Below are 27,070 nucleotides of genomic sequence, written 5' to 3' on the forward strand. Positions count from 1 at the left end.
AGGCACCCCTATAGTCACCAGAATGGAGGTGCGCAGATAGCAAGGGACCAATGAACGGATACCAAAAGAAAAGAATGTCCACACCTTTATCTCAGGGGTTCTGCCAGGCATCTGTGGCCGCTCTGATCCTTCCCCCACATGGTCTCACCCAAGATGGCGGCTCCTGGAGCAGCCTAGTGTCCCGGACTAGAAAGCAATAGATTTTTTGCTTCTGCCACAAATTCCCCCAGCTATGAGCCTTCCAACCTTCTAAATGTTCCTTTATATGTGGTTCAGAGTTCTGGGACCAGCCCTTGAGCCTGCTTGGTCCGGTATTCTGTGTTGTTGCTGGTGGAGCTCCTCACTGCACTTCCACCTGATCCACCATCTTTTTTGTTCTCCCTATCTCATAGATTCTTGTGGTGATCAATTGAAATTACGAGTAAATTTTTTTTAAATAAAACAATTTACCCAATATAATTACAAAGCATTATTATTGCAATGATTGTTGTTGTTGCTATTATTCCTGTTTTGGTGAGAGTTTCAAATACATTTTTAAAATTCTTAGTGGAATAATTATTGTCAGAAAATGAAAATTTCTATTCCCAGAGATCAATCCCAATGTTAAGATGTTTTCATATCTTTAATAATGTCAGATAAGACAATATTTTATTTTTATAACAAAATTTACAATTCAGCACATTGATTTTAGATAACATTTTTCATATACCCTGCTTTTTTTTAAACCGTAGTCAATCCTGGAGAAGTATTACCTCACATGTGTAAAAATGGAGAATTTCGTTGCAAAAACCAACACTGTATCCAGGCTCGGTGGAAGTGTGACGGTGATGATGACTGCCTAGATGGAAGTGATGAGGATTCAGCAAACTGTTGTACGTTTTCCTTCAAATAATCTCAACAGGGTTTTTCCTGAGTTTTTGCATAGTATTAATTATCAAAGAACTTTGTTGATATCTAAGCTTAAACTCTTTGCAAACTTTTAAAGCAATTGTTTTCTCACCCTTCTTCAACAAACATGGTATCACTCTGACTCCTCTGAAAACCTGCTCCTTTTCTGTTCTCTGCTACCAGTGGTACACCTCCAATATTGTAACGTTGTAGAGGAGACCTCTTTGGATCTTTGGATGTAAAAAAAAAAAAAAATTACCCAATCTCCCCATCCCAAGAATGGAATTATTTGTACAGAAGGTCATGATCTACTCCATTGCTCTTTGGTAACTGCCTTGAAGCAAATCAAAGGAAACAGAAATGAAGTTGGGACATGTTATTACTTAACTTCATTGACAAGTTACATGTAGAAAACAAATATGAAACACACAGACTGAAATTAAAATTTGATTTCTCTTTATTTGGGCTACTATTTGACTATTATTTGCTAGAATAATTGTAATTTCATTTTTATGATAGAAGTAAGAAAATGTTTTTATGTAAATTTGGGGCAGATATGTTGGGAAACACATTAAATAATGTTTTGTGAATATTGATAAGAGACACTAGTTTAATAGTGTCTAAGAACTAAATTATTGTTATATGAAAGAGGTATTTATTGAACAAATAAATCTTTAGTCTTTGGATTTGACCTAAGTATATACTTTTTCTAAAAACACAGTGAGTAAAACCAGGAACATTTTCACAAAATTAGTGATATATCCCAGATGAAAGTGAATAAACTAAAAGGTAAACGATAGTTCTCCGGTTTCTTTCTTTCTTTCTTTCTTTTTTCCACTTATGAATATAAAAATAAAGTTTTAAATACCCTATGTTAAGTAAGAATTAGATTTTTTTGTAGTCTTGTAGGATAAGTACTGGACTGTGAAAACCAAGGTTGGTGGTTCAAACCTACCCAGTTGCTCATCGGAAACCCTAAACAGGGGCACTATGAGTCAGAATTGACTTGAAGGCATTTTTAACAAGTAAGAATAGGAAAACTATGACATCCATATCATGCAACCATCTCTTCCTTGAGGAAAAAATATGAAAAGAAGGATTTTAAAAGCATTTTCAATGCTTTTAAAGATCATACAATCTTCACCTGATTATCAAACAGAGGGTCTATGTTTTATTGTGGTTTTGTAGGATAAACACTGGACTGGGAAAACCAAGGTTGGTGGTTCAAACCTACCAGATGCTCATCAGAAACCCTGTACACGGTTGCTATGAGTCAGAATTGACTAAACAGCACTTAGCAACAAGTAAGGTGATTGAAAATACTGTTGAATAAGTCAGGCACACTTATTCCTCTAAATGACTTATTTGCTCTTTAAAACTTTAAAGAGCAAATTTGCTTATTGCAATACTCTATCACTTGTCTGCCTGTTCTAACTCATCATGACCCTGTGTAGGGTTTTCAAGCAGCAGCTGTTGAGCTTGAATTGCCGACCTTGTGGTTCAAACTGATCTTGTAGTCCAGTGTGTTAACCCATAGATCCACAATTTCATCATCACTCACTTTAGTGACTGATAAGTAAATTTGAGTAACAGTGGCATTAACAGAACTTCCTTATTGTTGTTAAGTGTCTTTGAGTCAATTCCAACTCATAGGATTTCTGAGGAGTGGCTGGTGGATTTCAAGCACCGGCCTTGTGATTCAAACTGACCATGTGGTCCAGTGTTTATCCTACAATGCCACACCAGGACCATCCTTATATACATATGTATATTATACTATCACAGACAGCATTGTACTTCAAGATTGATCTTAAAATGCTCTTTTTGATTGTGAATGTGATGCCATTCCTCTTAAGTTTGTCATTCCTGGCATAGTAAGCTATATAATTGTCTGATTCAAAATTGCTATTATCAGTCCATTTCAATTCACTAATGCCTAGGGTGTCAATTTTTATGCATTTCATTACATTTTCAATGACTTTCTATATCCCTAGATTCATACTTTATGGATGCCACATTCCAGTTATATTTTCAGTGCCTTCCAAGCAGAGGGGCTTATCTTTCAGAACTGTATCAGAGATTGATCTGCTGCTATTCATAGTGTCTAACCCTTCAGAAGTGGTCTGCCTCTTTTTCCTAGTCTGTCTTAGTCTGGAAGCTCTGCTGAAACTTGTCTACCTTGGGTGACCATGTTGGCATTTATAATACAAGTAACATGGTTTCCAGCATCCCATCAATGATTTTGGAAGCAACAGTCAAGAAATCAAATAGCATGGTACATGGAAACATTAAATCAGGCAGGAGTACAGGTATAACAAAGTGTGAGTGTAGGGATACTATGTTTGATGTAGTAATTATAGTGTTGAAATTTCTAGTTAGTATTTTTTCTTGATATTGTCATCTCTTTCCATCCACTCACCCCAACACACACTGCGGGTTTTTCCAATGTCCTCTTTTTACTTATGCTTAATATTAACTCTAGCAATAAATCCTGTCTCTTTTACCTCCTAGATAATTAATTTTTGATCACTTACCTCCTTTCAAATTTCATGCTTAAATTATACACTCGTAAGATTAATGCAGGAAGTTTCTTATTATTCCTAACTTTATTCCTTCCTTAACTGAAGATCACTTCACACACTGCTTCAAGAAGGGTTATTATAGAATAAAATCAGATTTTGTTATTTCAATAACAGCATAACTATCTGGAAAAGTAACAAAATTCATTGACTGACCAATAACGTGCTTCATGTTATGCCCCATGCTTATACTTTTAGCACTACGTATCTATAATGTATCCAGTTACTTTGTCCTTATCATACTGAACAAGTAGATCTAAAAAATATGTCCTTTTGTGACATTGAACTGTCATTTCCATGTCTGTGGAATTCCCCTGTCATCTTTTATCATCACCTCTTTAGAGAAGTCTTTGAATACTGAAAATGTCCTTCCTAACACAGCTCAGAGTTGAGCATCCCTCTCCTACAAATAGTATATTATCATAGTCATTGTTTTTATGACCCTGTGCAGGGTTTCCAAAAATGGCTTGGGAGTTTGGACTGCCAACCTAGTGGTTAGCAGTCTATTGTTTATCAACAGTGCCATACCAGGACCCATCATAATAATTATCAATCCATATTTCAGTTATTTTACATAACTGGCACAACTGCTGCATAACATCTCTATAAGGAAATACATTTTGACTTAGTCAACTTTGTTGTCTCAGAGCCAAGAACAGTGGTTAGCACATGGATGAATGCATAATAATGAAATGAGTCAATCAATGAAAAGTTAAGCATCTCCATCTATTTTCCAACAATATAGGCTCTTCTTTATAGACTGTAAGGATTTGAGCAGCATTTTATTCTTAGGGTCTCATGACTATTATTCCAGTACTACATCAGTCATTTCAGAAGCATATTTTAGGTTTTAAGCACTCATCAGCTGTGACCTTAAATCCTGTAATTCTTTTTTCTATTTTTTCCAAACAAAGTACACTTAACTTCTTAACAAAAAAAATGCAAAGGGTATATGCATTGTACTTGCTCCTCCCTTTAGAATTTCCATTTGAATAATTGACAGAAATGATCAAGTTCCTTGTTGAAGCTTCACTGAAGTGGATATGCATAAATGTGACACTTTAAAATGTTGCCCCTCTAAAGTACTGAATGTCTTTTATTGCTCATGAGTCACTATTCTTGCTAAAGCCCCTGGAGTGACTAGAAAATGTTAATCATGCTCAAATGCCAGAAAATATATGGCCTTTCCACCTGTATTTCTATTATGTATGAATAATAACAGTATAAAATGATAAAAAAAAAAAAAAACACTGTATCACTAAAGCTACTTTAAAGTAATAGTGTTTTCTGGAATATTACTGGAAACACACAGATTTGCAATAGCAAGATAAACTATTTTTTAAATTCTAAGTCAAACTAACAATAAAATTAATTTTATCACACTGAAGTACAAAAACTGGGCAAAAGTGAAATTACTTTATAAAGAAGGTTGAAGTTTTGAAACAAATACTGAGTAGCATGCAATTTAGTTAGGAATTTAGCATCCGAAAAGTAGGAAAATGATCGTAGAAGGTTATTAAGATGCACTTCCCCGCCCCCCCACACACACACTGTTGTGCTTAGATATTGGAGGTTTAATCCTTAGCTGTGCACAGCTTCCATAGGGGAATTGATCCCTCTTCTCAGCACTTTCATTGTTGCATGCTTACTGTTTGCAGGCAGTGAAAACTCCTAATGTTAATTTTTGGTATTAAAATGATGTAGGATCTCATATTTAACCTTAACATCTTCTGCAGGTCAGAAGTGATGCACTTTTCTTTTCTGTGCTTTTCCTTCTTGTCACAAGAAACCTTCAACAAAACATAATGAAGTTGCGCTTGTTTAATATTTTAATTAACACTTGAGTTGATGTGTGGTTTTAAAAGAAGGATTTTAAATATCTGCAATGAAATTAACTTTATTTTTAATGCATACTTGGTATGCTTTTAGGTTAAATTTTGAAGCAAATTCAAAACGATGTAGACATAAATTTTGAAATAAAGTTGCTATTTGTTTAAATGTGTGAAAAAATAATTTTTTTTTTAGTTTGAAGAAGATGTGAAAAATGAATATATACCTAGTTAGTTTTATATGAGATTTAATTACTTGATATACTTTATAGAAGTATTACATTATAGTAAATCCTAGAATACTGATGTTTTCTCTAAAATATAATTAATGACTGAAATTATGGTGTTTATTATATTATAATGTCATAATTATTATAACTTATCTGTAATTAGAATTAAAAATAATACCAATATCCCCTAACATTAAGTGATTAAAGTTTCTTCCTTCCTAATCCCTTCCCTTGCCCAGTCAATCATAGCTGCCCTGATGACCAATTTAAATGTCAGAATAATCGCTGCATCCCCAAGAGATGGCTTTGTGATGGAGCTAATGATTGTGGCAATAATGAAGATGAATCCAATCAGACTTGCTCAGGTAAAGGTCTGCTCTGATATGTATGTAAATCTCCTCCAAACTTAGTCTCTATAAAAGTGTTCGTCATTGGTTTGAACTAAACTGCACTTTCCTAGTGCTCATGCATGGGTTATTGCAGTAGCAAATGAATTCATATTGTAATGCCACAGAGACTAGAATATAAATTATTTTTATTTAATCCTTGGGTATGACTCTGCTTTCCAAAGTAATTTGGCAGTTCATCTATCCATATGGTTTGACTGTCAACTCAACACACTACTTAGGCATGACTTGTCCCTGCTAAATCTTACTTGGCAGTGGAGGTGGAGTTTGTTAGTATGCTGTGATGTAAGCTATTTTATAAGGAGGAATTCTTTTTTACCTTGAAAAAATAATTTATATATTTTATTTAGTCTGCCCTGTAATACCTTTGTGAATGGTTTTCTGTTCATAGCACATTATTTATATGGATATATATATATTTTAATGACATTCCAAGACCATTAAACCTATTTATATTTCCATTCAATCTATAACCTTATAATAAATCTTTGAATCCCAAACCAGATTCTCATTGACTGGAAATACACAACCTGTGGTCATAACACAGCATTGGAAAGCTCATTATTAGTCAGACAAATGTTGAAAAATGATACTAAGAGTTGCCTAGTACTTCTCTTTAAATAATGAAGAAAAAAATGTATATTTGACAGCTCATGTTGTAATAATTAGCAAAAAGTTGATTTTTAAAAAACATTACGTACAGCAACTTCAAAACATACCAGCCATCTTATCAACTCTTTCTCTCTCTGCCCAAATAAGTTGTATTAAATGACATCATAGCAATATATTTGTGAAAACTCTAAAGGCAGCATATAGAGAAAAAAACAGGCCAAGCAGCCTAATTTGTACTCTTGGTTTTACCACTGTTTGTTCTTAAAATGTCTTCTACTTTTCTATGCCTCAAATTTCTCATTTAAGCTCGAAAAGAATATGAATGAACAAGAAATTATTTCCCAAAAGCTTACCATGTACAAAACAACACCCAAACAAGAGCGAAATAGCTACCATTTTCTCTAGCCCACAGCTAATATTTAGGTTGTTTTTTGTTTTATATTTTCTCTAGTGACATTTCTTGAGGATTTATGGTCCAGTCATTTTCTTTCTATTTAATTAAAAGCCATGCACATAATATAGACAAAACTGATTATTGTCATGATTTCTCTGCAACACATAGGTTGTGTTACCAAAGCTCTTCTACAAGAAAAAGATGTGTAAATACCTCATCTATTTCTAGCTCCTTACCTATATTTCCTCCCATTTTATGATTCATATGAGAGGGATTTTCCTAAATGAACGTCATTGATGAGTGTTGTTGTTGTTGTGAAAATCTGTCAAGTCAGTTCCAAACCATAGTGACCCTATATACAGTTTCTGAGGAGCTACTGGTGAGCTTGAACCACCAACCTTATGGTTCAGAGTGACTTTCCCGTCTGACATATTAACCCACAGTGCCACACCAGGACTCCATATGAATGTAGACTGATTTTAATCCATCACTTCTATGAATAGCTTCAAAGTCATTGCTCTTTTTCCAAACAATACTGTCCCAAAGATTATCTAGAATTTTAGGTATGGACAGTTTAAATTTTCTCAGGCTGCTCTTGTAATATGATTATAATTTCTATATGAAGTATTCTTTTCTAAACTTGGGCAATAAATATTCTTAATGTTAGAATTCAGTTCAGAGAGACTGTGTTGTTTTACATCCTAAGCAAACATATATGTTTTTACCTTAAAGTAGAAGACACTGATGACACAATCCATAATACCACATTTTCTTTTCTTCTCTATTAGATTTTTAAAAATGTCTTATTTCTGTTACTTATTTTGTTCTTTGTGTGTGTGTGTGAGGAAGTTTACACAACTTAGGCTTCTATTTGAGAATTTCTGCACAAATTCTTCAGTGGTATTAGTTACATTTATCACAATGTGAATGTTTTCTTTAATTGTGTTACATTTCCTGTAGTCTAATTTCCTTTATCTTCTCATTTTTGCTTTTCAGTAGTTGTTGACCATTTTGTCTATTATTGATTGGGTTTTAAGTAGAGCACTGATCTTGTGATTAATAATCTTTATGTGCTACTTTGCTATTTTCCTAAAGGGTGGTTTCAGGGGATAGGTTTAGTACTCGGTTTATAGAATGTCTTAAGGCAATATTCAGGGAGTCCTCTATTCTATACTATGCCAGTTTGTCTGATATATATATATATATATATATGAATTTTAGTGCTGCTCCACAATTTTCTCCAATTCTATCTGGGACCATCTATTGTGAACCCAGTCAAAATGGACATTGGACACCACCTAGGGTCGCAGGGTAGATAAAGTTGTGGCTCATGTAGACTTATTTTGTTTTAGCTTTTGGTTACCTTCTTATTGTTTTTCTCCTGATGGTTAGAGATATGTAGTTGTGTCTTAGATGGATACACAAATGCTTTAAGACTCCAGAAACTACTTACTTCACTAAGATGTTGTTGTAAAGCACCATCAAGACAGTTCTTGACTTATAGCAACCCTGTATAGGGTTTTCAAGGAGCATCTTGTGGGTTTCAACTGATGACCTTGTGGTTAGCATTTCAGTGCTTATCCTATAGCACCACATCAGGACTCACATTGATCATGCATACTATGTTATGTTATTTGCCTGAATTGTTCCATGAAGCCAATGTTTTCAAACCCAGAAAACCAATATTGGAAGGTGCTTGTTTATGCAGGTCACAAATGCTAATGCATGTTGTAGGGTTCGACTTTTCCACGGCAAAGGTCAGAGGTGTTCCGCTATAGGTAGAATGTAAACTGTTTCCATATGTGGAGTCCAGCAGTCTGAAGTTCTTGTCTCATCCTGCTGCCCTTGCAGTTCTTCCCTGTTCTAGGTCCCTCCTTTTTTATTTGTAATCAAAATGTCTGTTTATTCATTTCCAAACCTAATAACATGACAATAAAATCTTAATTCAAATCCAGCTTGATAGAAATACAGTGCACAATGTTAATGACGTGTCCATGGAGGGCAGAAATGCTCGGTCACCCTGTGTGCCTGAAGCCACCAGCTCTTGAAAAGAGATTCCATTTGCTAAAGTGCCTCGTGAGTCTTCAGGACCACATTTAACTCCACACTTGAACAGGAAAGAGCTTAGCTGAACTGCACTTATTAAAATGCAAATAATAATGATTTCTAGTACTTTACAATTATTACAGTGGCATTTTTCCAAATCCCAAGAGTTGGCCACAGAGTCAAGTGTCAACTGTGCTGCTGGAAAAGACTTCACAGAATCACAGCTTGAGGAGATTTTACCCTCACGCCCCTTTGTTCTGGGTGAGAAGAGGCTAAACGTAGTGAATGGAGACCCACAGATGGAACTGAAGCCACTACCTTTGTGTTTCTTGCTGCCTCTTGCCACTAACTGACATTCTGGAGTGTAATGCAATAGAACCTGGCTTACAGAAGAGAGGCCTTCTAAGCTCCAGTTCTCGGTGTGCAAAGGAAATCCTGGCAGAGATCTTTTGAAACAGATGTTAAAAATATCCTTTCTACCTCTTGCAATTTCTGTCCTTAAAGACAGGAAAAAAAGAAGGCAGAAGATGATCTGCAAAGAATAAAAATAGATGCATCTGCATATCGTGAGAAAGATCCAGAAAGAGATGTTTATTTCACTGAGATGCAGGCTCTGCTTAGAGAAGTCATGAGTCATACTTTACAAAGAACAACTCTGCAGTTTCATGAATCTCAAGGAAGGCAAAGACACACAGATTTCATCCTCTTGGAGATGGTGCATTGGTGGCAATGGAGAACTGCAGATGCCTAAGCCCTATACTGACAATGAAGGAGTCTTATAACTCAGCAACTTAAGTGGAGGCCAAAGGTGGTGACAGGGAGATGAGGTGCTGGCAGAGACACAAACCCAGTTTGTTCACTCCTTGATGCAACTAGGATGTAGCTAACACCTCACAGACACTATTGTTTTATCTAACATTTCTTTCACTCAGCTGTCCTTCTTCTGAATCATGGGTCTGAAAACGGCATGTGTGGAATAGACATTTCTACACAAGGGAAAAAATTCCCTATTATTGTGCTGATAGAATATTGCTTATATCAACATTTATGAGGGGTGACAGGATACAGAAATAAAATTTCAATGGTAGAAGGCTATTCTTTCAGTATTATCCACTGTTGACCAAATAGCTATCTTAGATATTAAGAGAAGTTCCCCTACCCGGCATTTTTTTTTTTTAACCACTTCAACCAAAAGGCAATAGTTATTGTTAGGTACCATTGAGTCGGTACCAACTCATAGTGACCCTATGCACAACAGAACAAATCACTGCCTGATACTGGACCAACCTCACTATTGTTGCCACGCTTGAGTCCATTGATGCTGTCACTTGCCCAATCCATCTCGCTGGGGGTCTTTCTCTTTTTCTCTGGCCCTCTGCCTTACCAAACATGTTATCTTTCTCCAGCAACTCGTCCCTCCTGACAATATGTCTGAAGTATGAGAGACGAAGTTTGGCCATCCTGGCCTCCAATGAGCATTCTGGCTGCACTTCTTCCGAAATGGATCTATTGGTTCTTTTGTCAGCCCATGGCACTTTCAATATTCTCCTCCAACACCATAACTCAAAAATATCAATTCATCTATGGTCTTCCTTATTCACTGTCCAGCTTTCACATGCGTATGAGGTTATTGAAAATACCATAGCTTGGGTCAGGCACACCTTAGTCCTCAAGGTGACATTGTTGCTCTTCAACACTTTAAAAAGGTATTTTGTGGCAGATTTGCCTAATGCAATAGGTTGTTTGATTTCTTGCCTGCTGCTTCCATAGTGTTGATAGTTGATGCAAGAAGAATGAAGTCCTTGACTACTTCAATTTTTTCTCCATTGATAAGAATGTTGTTTATTGGTCCAGTGGTGAGGATTTTTGTTTTATTGACATTGAGATGCAATCCATACCAAAGGCTGTGCTCTTTGATTTGCATCAGTAAAAATTTTAAGCCCTCTTCACTTTTAGCAAACAAGCTTGTATCATCTACACATCACAGGTTGTTAACGAGTCTTCTTCCAGTCTTGATCAAACATTTTTCTTCATATAACCCAACTTCTCAGATGATTTGCTCAGCATACAGGTTGAATAAGTATGGTGAAATACTACAACCCTGTCGCATACCTTTCTTCATTTTAAACCATTCAGTGTTCCCATGTTCTGTTCGAACAACTGCTTCTTGGTCCATGTACAGATTCCTTATGAACACAATTAAGTTTTCCAGAATACTCATACTTCGCAATGTTGTCCATAGCTTGTAATGATCCACACAATTGAAAGACTTTGCGTAGTCAATAAAACACAGGTAAACATCTTTGTGATAGTCTCAGCCAAGGTTCATCAGACATCAGCAATGATATACTTTGTTCCATGGCCTCTTCTGAATCCAGTTTGAATTTCTGGAAGTTCTCTGTCAATGTATGCTTGAAGCCGTTTCTATATTACCTTTAGTAAAACTTACCTTGTATGGGATATCAAAGATATTGTCCGATGATTTCCACATTCTGGTGTGTCACCTCTCTTTGGAATGGGCACAAATATGGATCTCTTCCAATCAGTCGACCAGATAGTCGTCTTCCAAATTTCTTGGCAGTAATGAGTGACTGACTCCCATGCCACCTCACTTTCTTGAAAGATTTCAATTTTTATTCCATTATGTCCTGGTGCCTTGTTCTTTGCCAATTCCTTCAATGCACCTTGGACTTCTTCCTTCAGTATCATTGACCCTTGATCATATGCTACCTCTTAAAATGGTTGAACGTCAACCATTTCCTTTTGGTATGGTGACTCTGTGTATTCCTTCCATCTTCTCTTGATGCTTTCTACATTATTCAATAATTTGCCCTGAGGATCCTTCAATAAATGAAAGATGAGGCTTGAATTTTTTCTTCAGTTCCCCCAAAAAGACAATAGAGAAATGTAAAAATGAGCCCTGTAGCTAGCCCCTAAAAGCAAACCAAGGAAATTCAACAACAATTTCTTGCAGTGTCACATTCCCCTTTGCCCCTTCCCAATCATGATCATGAACTCCCATGGCCACATTCTGACACTCTAAGAAAACAAACTACAACTAACTCACATTAGCAGCACTTTCTGTATTGTCTGTTTGTGATGTTACCCAGCTCTATCACAAAATGGCTGCAATGAACAAGTGCTCCAGATGTGAGCAAGTAGGTTTCCCTAGCTTCTGTGCTATCCTTGATCCTCTTTTCCTCCTCTATGAGACTCACTGGACTCTCCAACAGCTTAGTTGCTCTTCAGAGTCCATAGGTCTCAGTCTGTGCTTTATCATCTAGTGGGTTAGTTGCTGGGTGAGTAAACTGAATAACGTTTGCCATTTTCCTCTGCCCTCCTCTATATTCTTTTAAAATATTGGGATAGGATATTTCTGGAAATGCTATATATGGAAGAAAATAAAGCAAAAATCCTAATTAATAAACTTTCTAAGGCACTTGAGATCTGTACTAATCCACTAAGAAAAAGAATAGAACTGGCTTAAACGTCAATGTCCACTGAAGTCCACCACAAGGTATTGAGTCTCTTTGTTAATAATTTTATAATGGCTATTATGTCACAGAATACCTTCAAATCTGAATAAAAAGAATAAAGAGTCAAATAAATATGCTTTTTATTATTAAAAAGTATCACTTATATGTTAGTTTTAGTATGTATTTCAATTTTTTTTTTTTTTTTACCAAAACAAATAAATAAGATCCATGCTGCTGTAGGATAAGCACTGGACTGCCAACTACAAAGGTTATTCCAAGTCAACAAACTGGAATCCGTGTAGCAAAACTTTCTGAGCTGCCTTCAGATACCCACATAAAAGTCTTCCCACGGAGGGATTATTCTGGTAATTGAATCTAGTACCATGCAATAGTCATTTGCATCATAACTACTTTATATCTACAAGAAAATCCTTTCCCACTAGAAGTCAATTTCCTATTTTTTTTCTTATGGGATTTCTTCTCATGAATTTATTAATTTGATAAATATGTATCACAACACTGAGCACAGGATGAGAAACATCACACAATACCTTTCCCTAATATTCTAAGAGTGTAGACAGGGAGAAAGATATGTAAACAAACCATTCCCATGCTGGATAAGAAATGCTGAGGTGAACCACATGGGAGCAATTTAATTTTTGGCTATCTGGACAGTTTTCCTGATGGAAGTGATGCCCAAGCTGAGCCTCAAGAAAAATGCCTAGGTAATGGTCTAAGTCATTTAATTATGAAAAAGAAGTGCTCTCTTAAAACTAAGCATTAAAAAGATTGTACAAAAGAGAAACTGCCATACACTTTTGATAGTGTTTTCCCATTCCAGAACAATATGGTATAATCTAGTAAATATAAAGATGTATATACTGTCAACCCTGTATTTCCATTTATTAATACATTGTTGATACAACCCTCTAATACATATGTTAAAGGAGAGAGGACTAAGAATGTCCATTGTCCTAATGCTGGTAACATCGAACCATTGGAAGCTCAAATACCCATTATGAAGAAAATGATTAGATTGTGTAGCACTCACATAATGGCATACATCTTCTAGTTAAATTAGTGAATTACAACTCATGTATTAATATTACTAAATTGCAAAAACTATTAAAAACAGCAAGTTGTAGAATATAAATATTCAATATTGTTTATGTGCAATATCAAAAATACCAACAATTCTACCTTGTGTATATGAATCAAAATGTGTAGAAATAGGGTTAAAAAGGTTCCAGGAAACTTAAAATTAAGATATAGTTACATTGACGGGAAAAAAAAGAGAAAAATCTCATTGGGAAATATTAAATATAGGAGTTCAAAAGTAATTTTAATTTGAACTATAAAAAGAGTAAAGGTCTGTTTACAGAATTTATACACAGACTATACAGAAATATAGAATGTAGAAAAATAGAATTTGGCATATATGATGGTGTTGTTATTGTTGTTATTATAAGTGCCGTCTAGTCAGCAGCCGTATACCTCGATGGCACTTAACAACAAATACAGGGTTTCTGAGGAGCCACTGGTGAGTTTGAAATGCCCACCTTGCCGTTCAAACCAACCTTTTGGTCCAGTGCATTATCTTGCAACACCACACACATATATCTCCTTGTATGTTATTGTTGTTGTTGTTAGGTGTCATGAGTTGGTACTGACTCATAGTAATCCTTTACCCAACAGAATTGAACACTTTTCCATCCTGCAGGACCCTCACAATTGCTCTATTTGAGTCCATCATTGTTGCTATCGTTGTAATACATCTCATTGGGGACCTTCCTGTTTTTCTCCAACTCTCCACTTTATAAAGCATGATATTCTTCTCCAGTGACTGGTTCCTCCTGACAATGTGCCCAAAGTATGAGAGACTAAGTCTGGCCATCCTGGCTTCCAAGGAGCATTCTGGTTGTACTTCTTCTAGTATATATTGGCTTGTTCTTTTGGAAGTCCATGGTACTTTTAATATTCTCCACCAACACCAGAGCTCAAATGCATCAATTCTTCTATGGTCTTCCTTATTCACTGTCCAACTCTCACAAATATGTGAGGTTATTGAAAATACCATGGCTTTGGTCAGGCACACCTAAGCCCTCAAACTGACATCTTTGCTCTTCAATACTTTTAAATAGGTCTTGTGTCGCAGATTTGCTTAATGCAGTATGTTTTTTTAATTTCTTGACTGCTGCTTCCATGAGTGCTGATGGTTGAACTGAGCAAAGTGAAGTGAGATTGACTGGTCTTCCTTATAGGCATATGGTGTTTCCCTATCACAGAAAGCATTGTACTTCAAGACAGATCGTGTTGTACTTCAAGACAGATCTTGAGCTGTTCTTTTTGATGATGAGTGAATATGATATATTAAACTTAGAAAGAAAAAGAATGGTACATTAGTATAGATCGCTAGAAGAAGAGTGGATAGTAGAGAGAGGGTTGAAGAGGAGTCAGCATATGTGTAGATGAAAGGACAGGAAGTATCTGACACAGTGAAGAGGTCACTTTTTCATGAACACCCTACATTGTTTTGTCTACTATGTAAAAGAGGAGTGTCATGGCTCTATAGGATAAGCACTGGACTGTAAAGCACAAGATTAACTGTTTAAGCCCACCAGCCTGATCTACAGGAGAAAGATAAGGCTTTCTGTTTCCACAATGAATTATAACTTCAGAAAACCTTTAAATGGTTACTATGAGTTGGAACCTACTCAACCACACTTCACAACAACAAACACTATGAGAAGCAAGGCCCAGAGATCAAATATAAGTAGTTACATTTTGAATTTTTGTTTTTTCTCATAGTAATATATATATATATTTGCTTTTTCTTTTTAATGTTTTATTGTGAATTGTGTGATGGTTTACATGGGAAAACATGAAAACATTACTTTTACATTCATTCTATCATATATCGTCTCATTGCCAAGGTTACAATCCCCTCCATGCATCATCAACCAACCAAAGTGAACACCCTGCAAGCCTGTCCCCTACACTCCCTTCCCACTTCCCCTAGTCTTCAGCACACAGTCGCTCTCCCTCTCTGGATCTAAAGTCTCCAGCTGCTCCATCACTCCACATCATCTCATCGTCTCTGCCTCCATCTCAGGCATCACTGCTTCTCTGGGTAGGGTGCCGCTTTTGGCTCTTCTCCATTGATGGTCCTAGGGACCTCCACTCCTAGACTGGAAAGTTAATCACTCCCTTCCTTGCTATAAAACGTCTACCTTTATATTTCAAACCCTCATAATCAGTCCTGATAACAATTATTCACTATTGTATCACAAGAGACCTGTCTGCATTTCATTTCCTCAGCCCTGCCTAGACAGACTGGATACTATTCATTGGAGATTCTACCTTCCTCCAGGCCCTCTGAATCTAGGTTCCCTCTTGAAAGCTTGTAAGCCAGTCACTTCTTGCCTTTGTAGCTGCTCCCCTCCCCATTTTGGGTAGCCAATATCCAAGTCGCCCATCCCTGTCTACTCTGTGTGTGGAAGGGGTGGAAATGATTCTTGCTGTAAGGATTTGTTCCCTATTTGACTTATAGTAATATTTTCATTCAAACCTAAATGTATAAAGACTAGTATCCCCCAGCCTGTAGTTGTTTTACATTTTTGTTATGTACTGATGAGTCTATTTTGACTCATAACAACCCTATATAGGCTTTATGAGGAGCAGCTAGTGGGTTTGAACCACTGACATTATGGTTTGCAGCCCAGTGTTTTTCCTATAGTGCCACACCAGGAGTCAAAACTCCACTTAGATTATGCAATATTCATTTAAAATTTTCTCCCATCATCCTTAATAAAAAAACAAAACATTAGAATAAGGGGGAAAAAAACTGCCTGTAGTTTATCCCAACTCATGTTGACACTATGTGCTTCAGAGTAGAAATGTGCTTCGTTCGGTTTTCAATGGCTGTTTTTTAAAGTAGATCACCAGGCCTTTCTTCCCAGGTGTCTCTGGGTAGATTTGAACCATGAACCTTTTAGGTAAAAGCTAAGTGTGGTCATTGTACTGCCCAGGGATTCCAAATTCATAGGAAACATGAATACTTGTATTAAGAAAATATTGTGTTTTTAAGCTCAGACTTTTAAAAGATAAAGACTGAATGTTGATATAAGCTTCTTGTAAATAGAATACTTGGAATAATTGCTTAAGTTAAATACAGCAAAGAAGAAGTTTAGTAATAATGTATTATCCTTTGTTCTTCTCCTCCCCTGTATTGTTTTTGTACTTTATGTGATTTCTCATTGCTACTGGGCTGCAGGATACAGAAAATTCACATTGTGACTGTGAATCTTTGCTTCAACTACTAGAGGAACATTTTACTGAAAAAACACAAATCTCCTACTTATTAAGGCAGTATTTGCTGCAAATTGCTGTCCTGTGGTGCTGATCTCTTAACCTTACTTTCCAAATAACATAGATCTGATAAGACAAGAATTGTAGAAAATGAAAGTTGTGACTTTATGATAACAAATTGGGAAGATAAAAAGCAAAACACCAAATGCACTGCCATTGAGCTGATGCTGACTCATAACAATTCTATAGGGCAGGTTAGAACTGCCTTCAATGGATTCCAAGGACTCCTGGTCTAGTGATGTAGGATGGACTCTGGACTTTGAACCATAAAGTCAGTAGTTCAAAACTACCAACTGCTCCTCAGAAACCCTATACAGGGTTGCTGTGAGTCAGAATCAACTTGACAGCACTTAATAACAACAACAAACTTCATGGAAGTTGACTGCCAATGCTTTCTCTCGCAGACCAGCTGATGAGTTTAAAACACCAAGCTTTCACTTAATAGTTGAGTACTTTAACCACTGTATCACTAGACCTCCTATCTAGTAGGTTTGATAGTTATGATTTAGTCAATTTGATTATATTGTATAGATAAAACTTCATGGGATGGAGTGCCTTTCTTATTTGCAATTAGTTAAATTTACAGAGTAGCCTAAGCCAATCTTTTTCTTTATGACTAGAATAGACAATGACTTCAGGACATAGAGTCTTTGATTATAAACAAGGATACTCTTTGGAGTCTTAACAGTTTGTCAAATTTTAGAGTTAATGAAATGACACACAGATGTCCCCACCATCATAATGAGATATGTCCTACACCAGCTTCTTAAAAGTTCTTCCTCATTCGCCTCTCAAATTACTTTAGCTCTTCTAATGAAAATAAACAATTTGAGAATACTTTGCTAGACTTAAACTTGAATGAATAGAGGAGAATACATTTAGTGATGTAAGGAAAGCAAATGAATGTTATCAGACTGGATACATTTAATTTATTCTTATTAAGAGAAAATTAAAACTTAATGAACATTAAAATCTGTATATTTACAAAACCATTATAACAGGAAACACTTATGGAAGGGAAGAGATAGAGAATAAGGAAGGAAGACAAAGATGTGGGACAAAAAGAAAAAAGAAGGAAGGAAGAAAGATTAAGGGAGGAAGGGAGAAAGGACTGAAAAAGAAAACTCATTAAATTTATCATAAAAAATCAAAAAGTTAAAAAGGTGCTTGCCACAATCAATAAAATAGTAAAATATATGTAAGGGAAAATTAATAATCTTCCTCAAATCTTCATCCTCATCCTCTTCCCATTCATTAACAAACTTATACCAGAATTTTGTGTTAATTCTTTTACATTCTTTTCTAGATTAATACAAATATATCCATTTTTTTCTAAAGTACATATATTTTTCATAAAAATTACCTTGATATTTCTGTCTAAATGGTAAATTCTATTCAAAAATTGATTAAATGTAAATTTAACAAAAATGTGTGAAACCCACCATTTTTGGCATCATACAAATATTTAATAATTAATTAACTTCATTATAAAAGAATGAAAACTATACATATTTGTTGTTGTTGTTACTAAGTGCCATCAAGTCGGTTCTCACCCATAGCTACCCTGTATAGGGTTTCCAAGGAGTGGCTGGTGGGTTTGAACTGCCAATCTTGAGGTTCAAATTGACCTCCATTATCCTTCAGTGCCACACTTTAGTATACTAAAAATCTGCTATTTTAAAGCCAGTAAATGATATTTTAAAAAGTAAAAAATCAGATATTACATACATTGATGTCGGTTCAGAACAATTAGCCAGATTGGCATGGCAAAACGCATAGTGAAATATGATTCCTTGTATTTTTAATTATCAACACAGAAATTAAAGAAGATCATGGAAAAATTTCATTCCATTTTTCCATGAACATTTTTAAGACCCATTGGTATAAAATCAAGCTATTAAATTTTCCATTTGTTTTTCTTGAGTTACCTTTCAAATATCCACTCATAATGCATATACATATTTATGTTGTAAGTACACTTTACTTGAAGGAAATCACTAGGTATTTATTTTTTAGATTTTTTAAAAATGGTATCTGGAATCTCATTTGAAGAAAATCACTGTAATTAGTTTTGATTACTTGACTATCAGCCACAATCTACTTTATTACATCACCAGTACCAAAATTTATAAGGTTCTTTGATGAAATAGAAACACAGCCTTTTTCTCAAGCTCAGGAGACATAATGTATAACATAAGCAATGTGTTCCTATCATAGTCACAGAAACATAAGTCTCAACTGGTTGTTCTTCATTTGTCCAAACTTACCTAACCAAAATATTTCATGGTATGAATATCTACGCCTCATGAGATATTGATATTCATGAAGACAGATAGCTCAGAGGGACAGAAGGGTGGAGATGAGGTGGGGAGTAAGTCAAAGGAAAACAATCAACTTAAAATAAAGAAGTATGCTGTACCCTAAGCTCAGGACTAATGTGGTAGGGGTGGGAATCTTTTATGCTTTAGCAAGTTGACTGGATCCTAATAGAAAAATTCAGTAAAATTTCCTTGTGGAAAATAATCTCTTTACTTATTTTTTTAAAACCACTGCCTTAGGCAAATATAGAAAGCAAGGCTCCATGTTTCTGTTCACTGAAATTTTTAAGAGTGCCAAAAGCAAAGTTCATCAATATATGTCATACATTTTTGATAAAGAAGTCAGACATTTTAAATAAAATGGTGCTGAAAACTGAGTTTTAAAATATAAATCTTAAAGTTAAATATGTTTGAGAGAACATTTGCTACATTTTTTTAAAATCACTAACATTGAATCATTTAGAGATCAATAAGAAAATATATTTAAAAATATCAAAGAAAAAGAATAATACTGACCCCATACTTAGAAATAAGAGGCTATGTGATGTTTTCTCCTATATTCCACAAAAAATATTTATTTGGCTTAGTGGGAAAATTGTATTCTTATTAATTAAATGTTGGACAAAATTTAATTCAACCATATATTCATAAGCATGTCCTTGGCAAAGAACTAAAATAATGAATTCATGGCTTCTGTTATGGAAATACATAAGGATTACTGATTATCTTATTACTTAGCAATCACTTTCATTGAAGGTCAAAGAATGTGAACTTTGGAGAAGATAAGCAAGCTGGCATTGGAAAAAATTAATATAAATATAATTTAAAATATTTTATCTAAATAGTATAATGTAACAATTATGTGGATACATTAGTTATTGCATGGTATTACTTTACTTTTAATGTTGTTCAACAGATTTCTAAAATGTATTCTTTGCATATTATTTGACTTTCATAGCCAGAACTTGTCAAGTGGATCAGTTTTCTTGTGGAAATGGTCGTTGCATTCCCAGAGCGTGGCTGTGTGACAGAGAAGATGACTGTGGTGACCAGACGGATGAAATGGCATCTTGTGGTAAGTTGTGAGTAAAACATGTTCCTAGTAAAGATTATACCAGGAGATTTTATCACTATAATCTCTTTCAAAAGATAATTCATTTCTTTGTAACTACAAGTCAACAGGTAGAAGGTGTGTTACATTTTATTACTGCTTTTTAGGTTTGAGAACTTATTCTAAAAATAACTTCAGAATATACACCATTCATGAGGTATCCTAAGCAGAAATAAATGGATTTAAACAATGTAGGTTTTGTTAGGATGTGGTTATTGCAAGTCTAATAAGACATCCACAAAATAACCATTATACATCTTATGTCTCTAATAGAATGGTTAAAGTTTTGAACAGAATAGCTTTTTGAACAACATTTGTAGTAAATGGAAATAGATTGGTTTCTTGGCATGAAGAGGCTTTTGTCTGGGAACAATAAACAAATATAGTTTACTATTACATATTTGGTAAATATGTCAGTTTGTCATATGGTGATGACTTGGGTGTTGCTGTGATGTTGGGAACTATGCCACTGGTATTTTAAATACTTGTAGGACCACCCATGATGGATATGTTTCAGCAGTGCTTTCAAATGAAGAAAGATTAGTAAGAAGGAGAGATTGACCACTTCTGAATGGTTTACCATTGACAAACTTATGAATAGCAGCGGGACATTGGCTGGTAAAGTGTTGGAAGATGGACCTCTCAGGTTGTAAAACACTCAAAATAAGACTGAGTTAGAATTGCCTCCTCAAAGTGGTTGTTATTTTTAAGTGCCATCAAGTTGGTTCCAACTCCTGTATAGAGTTTCTGAGGAGCAACTGATGTGTTTGAACTGCCAACCTTCAGGTTAGTACTCCAGAGCATAACCTATAATGCCATACCAGCACTCCATAAACTACAGTTGACCTTAATGATGTGGATAGAGTAAAGCTTTCGGGACCTTCATTTACTGATAGGGCACAACTCAAAGTGAGAAGAAATAGCTACAGGCTTCCATTAACAACTAGAATGTGAAATATACAAAGTAAGAATCTAGGAAAAATGAAAGTTGTCAAAAATGAATATAACACATTAAGACAGATACCCTAGTCCTCAGTGAGCTGAACTGTATTGGTATTTAACATTTTGAATCAGGCAATATGGGTTTACTATGCTAGAAATCTCAACCTGAAGAGGAATGTGTTGCAATCATCTTCAAAAAGAACATTTCAATAACTATCTTGAAGTACAATGCTGTCTGTTTTAGGATAATATCCATATGCCTATAAGGAAGACCAATTAATACCAATATTATTCACATTTACATACCAACCACTAAAGTCAGTGATGATAAAATTGAACAATTCTAGAAACTTCTTTAGTCTGAAATTAATCAAACATGAAATAAAGATGTTTTGGTAATTACTGGTGATTAGAGTGTAAAAGTTGGAAACAGAGAGGAAGGATCTCAGTAGTTGGAAAATATGGCCTCTGTATTAGAAAGCTGTTGAAGATCACATTACAGAGTTTGCAAGATCAATCTTTTCCTCATTGAAAACACCTTTTTTTTTTCAACAATATAAACAACAACTATACACATGGCCTTCACCAGATGAAATACACAGGAATCAAATTGACTACACCTTTGGGAAAAGGTGGTGGATAAGGTCACTATCCTCTAAGGAGCTCTGGTAGCCGCAGTGATTACGAATCAGGCTGCAGACCTCACGGTCAGCAGTTCAAAACTACCAGCTGTTCCATGGGAGAAAGATGAGGCTTTCTGCTCGTGTAAAGATTTATAGCCTTGGAAACCTTGTACAGAGTCACTATGAGTTGGAACCAACTACATGGCACATAACAACAACAATAAGGCCAATATCCTCAGCTTAAACAAGGTCAGGGGCAGACTGTTGAATAGACCATCAATTGTTCATATGCAAGTTCAGACTGAAGACAAAAATTAAAATAATTCAATGAGAGACAAAATGTGACCATGACTATGTAGCACCTGGTATGGCACTGTGGGTAAATACGCCAGACTGCAGAGCCATTTGAACTGCAAGGTCAGTGGTTCAAGCTTACCAGCTGCTCCTCAGAAAACCTATACAGGGTTGCTATGGGTTGGAACTGACTCAATGGCACTTAACAACAACAACAATGTAGCACCATCTCAAGGACAGATTTGATGCATTAGACAATAAAGACTAAAGGTCAGATGAGTTGTGGGATGGTATCAAAAGCACAATGCTTGAAGCAAACAAAAGATCATTAATAAAACAGGAAAGAAAGAAAAGACCAAAATGGATGTGAGAAGAGATTCTAAAACTTGCTCTTGAACAAAGAACAGCTATAATGAATAGGAGAAATGAGGAAATAAAAGAGCTGAAAAGAAAATGTCAAAGGGCTGCTCAAGTCAAGTATATAATGAAGTGTAGAAAGATCTGAAGTTAGAAAATCAAAAGCGAAGAATAGCCTTATCATTTCTCAAGCTGAAAAAAATGTAAGCCTCAGATTGCAATATTGAAAGATCTTACATGTACAAAATACTGAATAAAGCAGGAAGCATCAAAAGATGAGGGAATGTACAAAGTTATTGACTAAAAATAACAGGTTGATGTCCACTCGTTTTAAGAGGTTATCATAGTATCAAGAACTGATGATCATGAAGGAAGAAGTCCGACCTGCATAGAATGCATAGGAGAAAAACAAACCTTCGGGAATTTATGGAATACAATTTGAAATGCTTCAACAAACTGATATAGCACTGAAGACACTCACTCACCAATGCCAAAAAATTTGGGAGACAGCTATCTGACCAACTATTTGGAAGATCCATATTTGTGCCCATTCTAAAGAAAATGACCCAACAAAATGCAGAAAACATTTAACAGTTGCCAGTAAAATTATGCTAAAGACCATTTTAAAATGTTTGCAGCAGTATACTGACAGGGAACTACGAAAAATTAATTCCTGACTCAGATGTGTAACTAGAGATGTTGCTGATGTCAGATGGACTTGGGCAGAAAGTAGAGACCATCAGAAAGAAGTTTGTTGTTGCTGTTTTTGTGTGCCATCAAGTCAGTTCCGAATCACAGCCACCCTGTACAGGATTTTCAATGTACAGCTGGTGTGTTTGAATCATGACCTTTCAGCTTACAGCTCAGTGCTTATCCTACAGCCCATACCAGGACTCCAGAAAGAAGTTTTTGGGGTTTGACTATAAAAAGGCTTTTGATTGAATGTTGTCAAATAATTCATTTTGGTTGGATCTGTAATCAGTGTTCATGGAAGCAGAAGTTTAAAATGTTAAAGAGTAAGGATGTTATTTTTAGGAATAAAGTGTCCCTAGCCTAAGGAGTCCTGCTGTGGCACTGTTGGTTAATGCGCCAGACTGCAAAGCCATTTGAACTGCAAGGTCGGTGTTCAAGCTCACCAGCTGCTCCTTGGAAACCCTATACAGGGTAGCTATGGGTCGGAAGTGACTCGATGGCACTTAACAACAACAACAACAACCCAAGCCCTGGTATTTTTAATCAGCCCTGGAAGTATAGTTGTTAGTCATTGGACTGCTAAACCCAAGGTCAACAGTTTGAATCTACCAGCTGCTCTGCGGGAGAAAGATGAGGCTTTCTACTCCCATAGAAGATTTAAAGCCCAGAAAACCCTAGGTTGTTGTTTAGTGCTGTTGAGTCAGTTCTGACTCATGGTTTCCAAGGAATAGCTAGTGGGTTTGAACCACCAAATTTGTGGTTAGCAATCTAGTGTTGATACTACCGCTCCATATCAGGACTCCCAGAAACACTATACAGCCTGTATAGTAATTTGAAACTGACTACACAGCATTTAAAAACAACCACAACATGCATGTGAAAGCTGGACAATGACTAAAGAAGACCTGGAAATAATTGATACAGTTGAATTATGTTGTTGATAAGTGCCATCCAGTTGGTTCTGACTCACAAGGACCCTGTATAGGGTTTCTGAGGAGTGGCTGATGAGTTTGAACCACCAACCATGTGGTACAGTGCTTGTCCTACAGCATCACTTGAATTATAATGTTGAATATTGAATGTACCATGGAGTACCAGAGTGGGGCGGGGATATCTATCATAGAAGAAGCATAGTCAGAGCTTTCCTTAGAAGCAAGGAGGGTCAAGTCCTTGGAGAAGTACATCATGGTTGAAAAAAAGTGGAAGGTCAGTGAAAAAGAGGAAGACCTTCAATGAGATGGATTGACACGATGGAAGCAACAATAGACACAAACATGACAGTTGTAAGGATGGGTTAGGACTGGGCTGTGTATCATTATGTTGTGCATAGTTTCTCTAAGCACTGGAACTGACGCTATGGCACCTAACAACAATTGGTATACCATTTATTCGGTTTCTATACAATCATACAGTTCTGCTGAGTATTGTCTGTCCAACATATTTTTGTTGTCGGCAAATTTTTTTAGTCACTTTCACTTATTCTCCTACTTTTGAAAACAATAAAATTGACTATTATATAAGTTTTCAAATTTAGTTATTCACATTTATATTCATGTATCAGTATCTACCTTTTATTATCACTTGTCTCACAATGTGTAGTGAAGCTTGGTAAATTAATGAACCAGTTTTTTTTAAGATTTGTGTTTTATTTCAGGCAAGGTTATAGATTTTCAACATTACAATGGGCAAACATTATTCTTACTGTAGACATGCAAAGCACATTTATTAAAAATATAATGCAAGTGATTATAAAGTTTTAGTAATTGAACTATTTTACAATACTTTTAACAGCTGAAATATAAGGTTACAATTTTTTTTTTTTTTTTTTACCCTCAATTTATATTGTTCTATTCGGAGTAAGGAATCCTGGTGTGGTACTGTAGGATCAGCACTGAACTGCTAAGTATAAGGTCAGTGGTTCAAACCCACCAGCGGCTCCTTGAGAATTCTATACAAGGTTACTATGAGTTGGAACCAACTAATAGCACTTAACAGCAACAGTTTAGAGTAAACAAAGTTTGTCTACGCAAAACTGTTATTTTTTAATTTTTTTTTTTTCTGTAGCAGATTTTCACGTCCCTGTAGAACATAAGCAAATGTTTAGAAGAAGAAAAAAAAAGCACTATTTGACATGGAAAAGAAGAGAATAAGATTGAAAAGTCGTGAGGAAGAAAGCAGTAGAGAATGGCAAAATCACAGTTAATAAGTGCTTTGCATGTAGAATTACAGGCGAGTGGGCAAGGAAGGGAGTTGAGCACAGTAGGCTCTCCTTTTCAATGTCCAAACAATTACACGGTTCAAATGATGGCTGAGTTGACTACAAAGTGGTTTTAAGGAGACCTTGACTCATTTCCTGTCTTTAGCATCCTCCTCCAGAGTATGTTGTTGTTGTTGTTGTTAAGTGCCGTCGAGTCGGTTCCGACCCATAGCGACCTTGTACAGGGTTTCCAATGGTGTAAATCTTTACGGGAGTAGAAAGCCTTATCTTTCTCCCGCGGAGCGGCTAGTAGTTTCGAACCGCTGACCTTAAGGTTGGCAGCCCGATTCGTAACCACTACGCTATTAGAGAGCTCCTATTAAATCTTTTATCTTAGTTCTTTTTAGTTATAGGTCTATGGCAAAATATTTTGTTTTAATGATAATTTATTTTGAATATAAGGGGAAAGAACTCTTAAAAATTCAATAACAATCTAAATAATCATACCAGAAAACTTATATACCCCTCAATAACTTAAGTGTTAAAAGAGGTTGAAGAGAATGGATAAAACTAATATTTCTTGCCAAATGTGACTTTCTTGATAACAAAACTATTAAAATATATTATTGTTCACATTTTACAGATAAATGGAACATTAGGTTAAATAGTAGAGCCAGGCTATGAATCCAGATATCCCTGAACCTAAAACTCACCCTGATAAGCATGGGACCAAAAGGTCAGTTCGAACTGCAGGGTCACCAATTCAAACTCACCATCTGCTCCTTGGAAACACCATATAAGGTTGCTACAAGTTGGAACGGACTCAATGACACTTAACAACAACAAAAAAACCCACTCATTTCAGGTTGTTATTTTGTTTTGTTTTGTTTTAATCATGCATGAGTCACAAGTAGAGATAATGCCAAGACACTACGATGACTATCTTATTTAGATATTATGAGTCGGAACCGACTGAATAGCACTCATAGCAACAACAATATGCCTATGTTAGGAGTCCTGGTGTGGCACTATAGGATAAGCCTTACAAGATCACAAGGTCGGTTTGAACCTCAGAGTCAGTTCCAGCTCATAGCAACCGTATATGGGGTTTCTGAGGAGCAACTGGTGGGCTTGAACTGCTGACTTTGCAGTTCAATGAGACCTTGCATTGCAATGCACAAACACACCATATGTGTCTAAGTAGTTGTTGTTAAGTCCCATGGACTTAGTTCCCACTCATAGTGACCCTATATGGAGTTTCTGAGGAGCAGCGGTGGGTTTGAACTGCCAACCTTTTGGTTCACATTCTGGTGATGATCCTATAGCGCCACACCAGGAGTATATATATTTCTATAATGTGTTTTATTCTCTGTTGTGTTGGTAAATATTGTAACATATAATGTGAAGGGGAAAGGGGTACTTTGATGTAGATTTTACCTATTTGTGAGATGTAAATACTACACCATGGCTGATTTTAAGTTTCCATCATGACTTCACTGAATGTGCAGTTGGGAAAAGACACTGAGGAGTACACGATATATCATGTTTCAACTATAGAGATAAAGTACTTTTAAATAATCTCATGCACAATGTAGTAAAATGTTCTGTTGTTGTTGTTAAGTGCTGTTGATTCAGTTCCAACTTAGAGTGACACTGTATAGGGTTTCCCAGGAATTGCTGGTGGGTGTGACCTGCTGTCCTTGTGA

The 27,070-nt window shown here is 35.8% G+C and overlaps 1 protein-coding gene across 1 annotated transcript in view; it reads left to right on the plus strand.

The window, feature by feature from the left end:
* LRP1B (low density lipoprotein receptor-related protein 1B) overlaps nt 1–27,070 on the plus strand; it is a 2,342,762-nt gene that overhangs the window by 1,158,976 nt on the left and 1,156,716 nt on the right. The window contains exons 16-18 of the mRNA XM_006834597.1: nt 732–872; nt 5,766–5,891; nt 20,106–20,222. Coding sequence (XP_006834660.1) covers nt 732–872; nt 5,766–5,891; nt 20,106–20,222 — 384 coding nt within the window. The remainder of the gene's footprint in view (nt 1–731; nt 873–5,765; nt 5,892–20,105; nt 20,223–27,070) is intronic.

The sequence above is a fragment of the Chrysochloris asiatica genome, unplaced genomic scaffold, assembly GCF_000296735.1.
Source record: "Chrysochloris asiatica unplaced genomic scaffold, ChrAsi1.0 scaffold00012, whole genome shotgun sequence".
Classification (NCBI taxonomy): Eukaryota; Metazoa; Chordata; class Mammalia; order Afrosoricida; family Chrysochloridae; genus Chrysochloris; species Chrysochloris asiatica.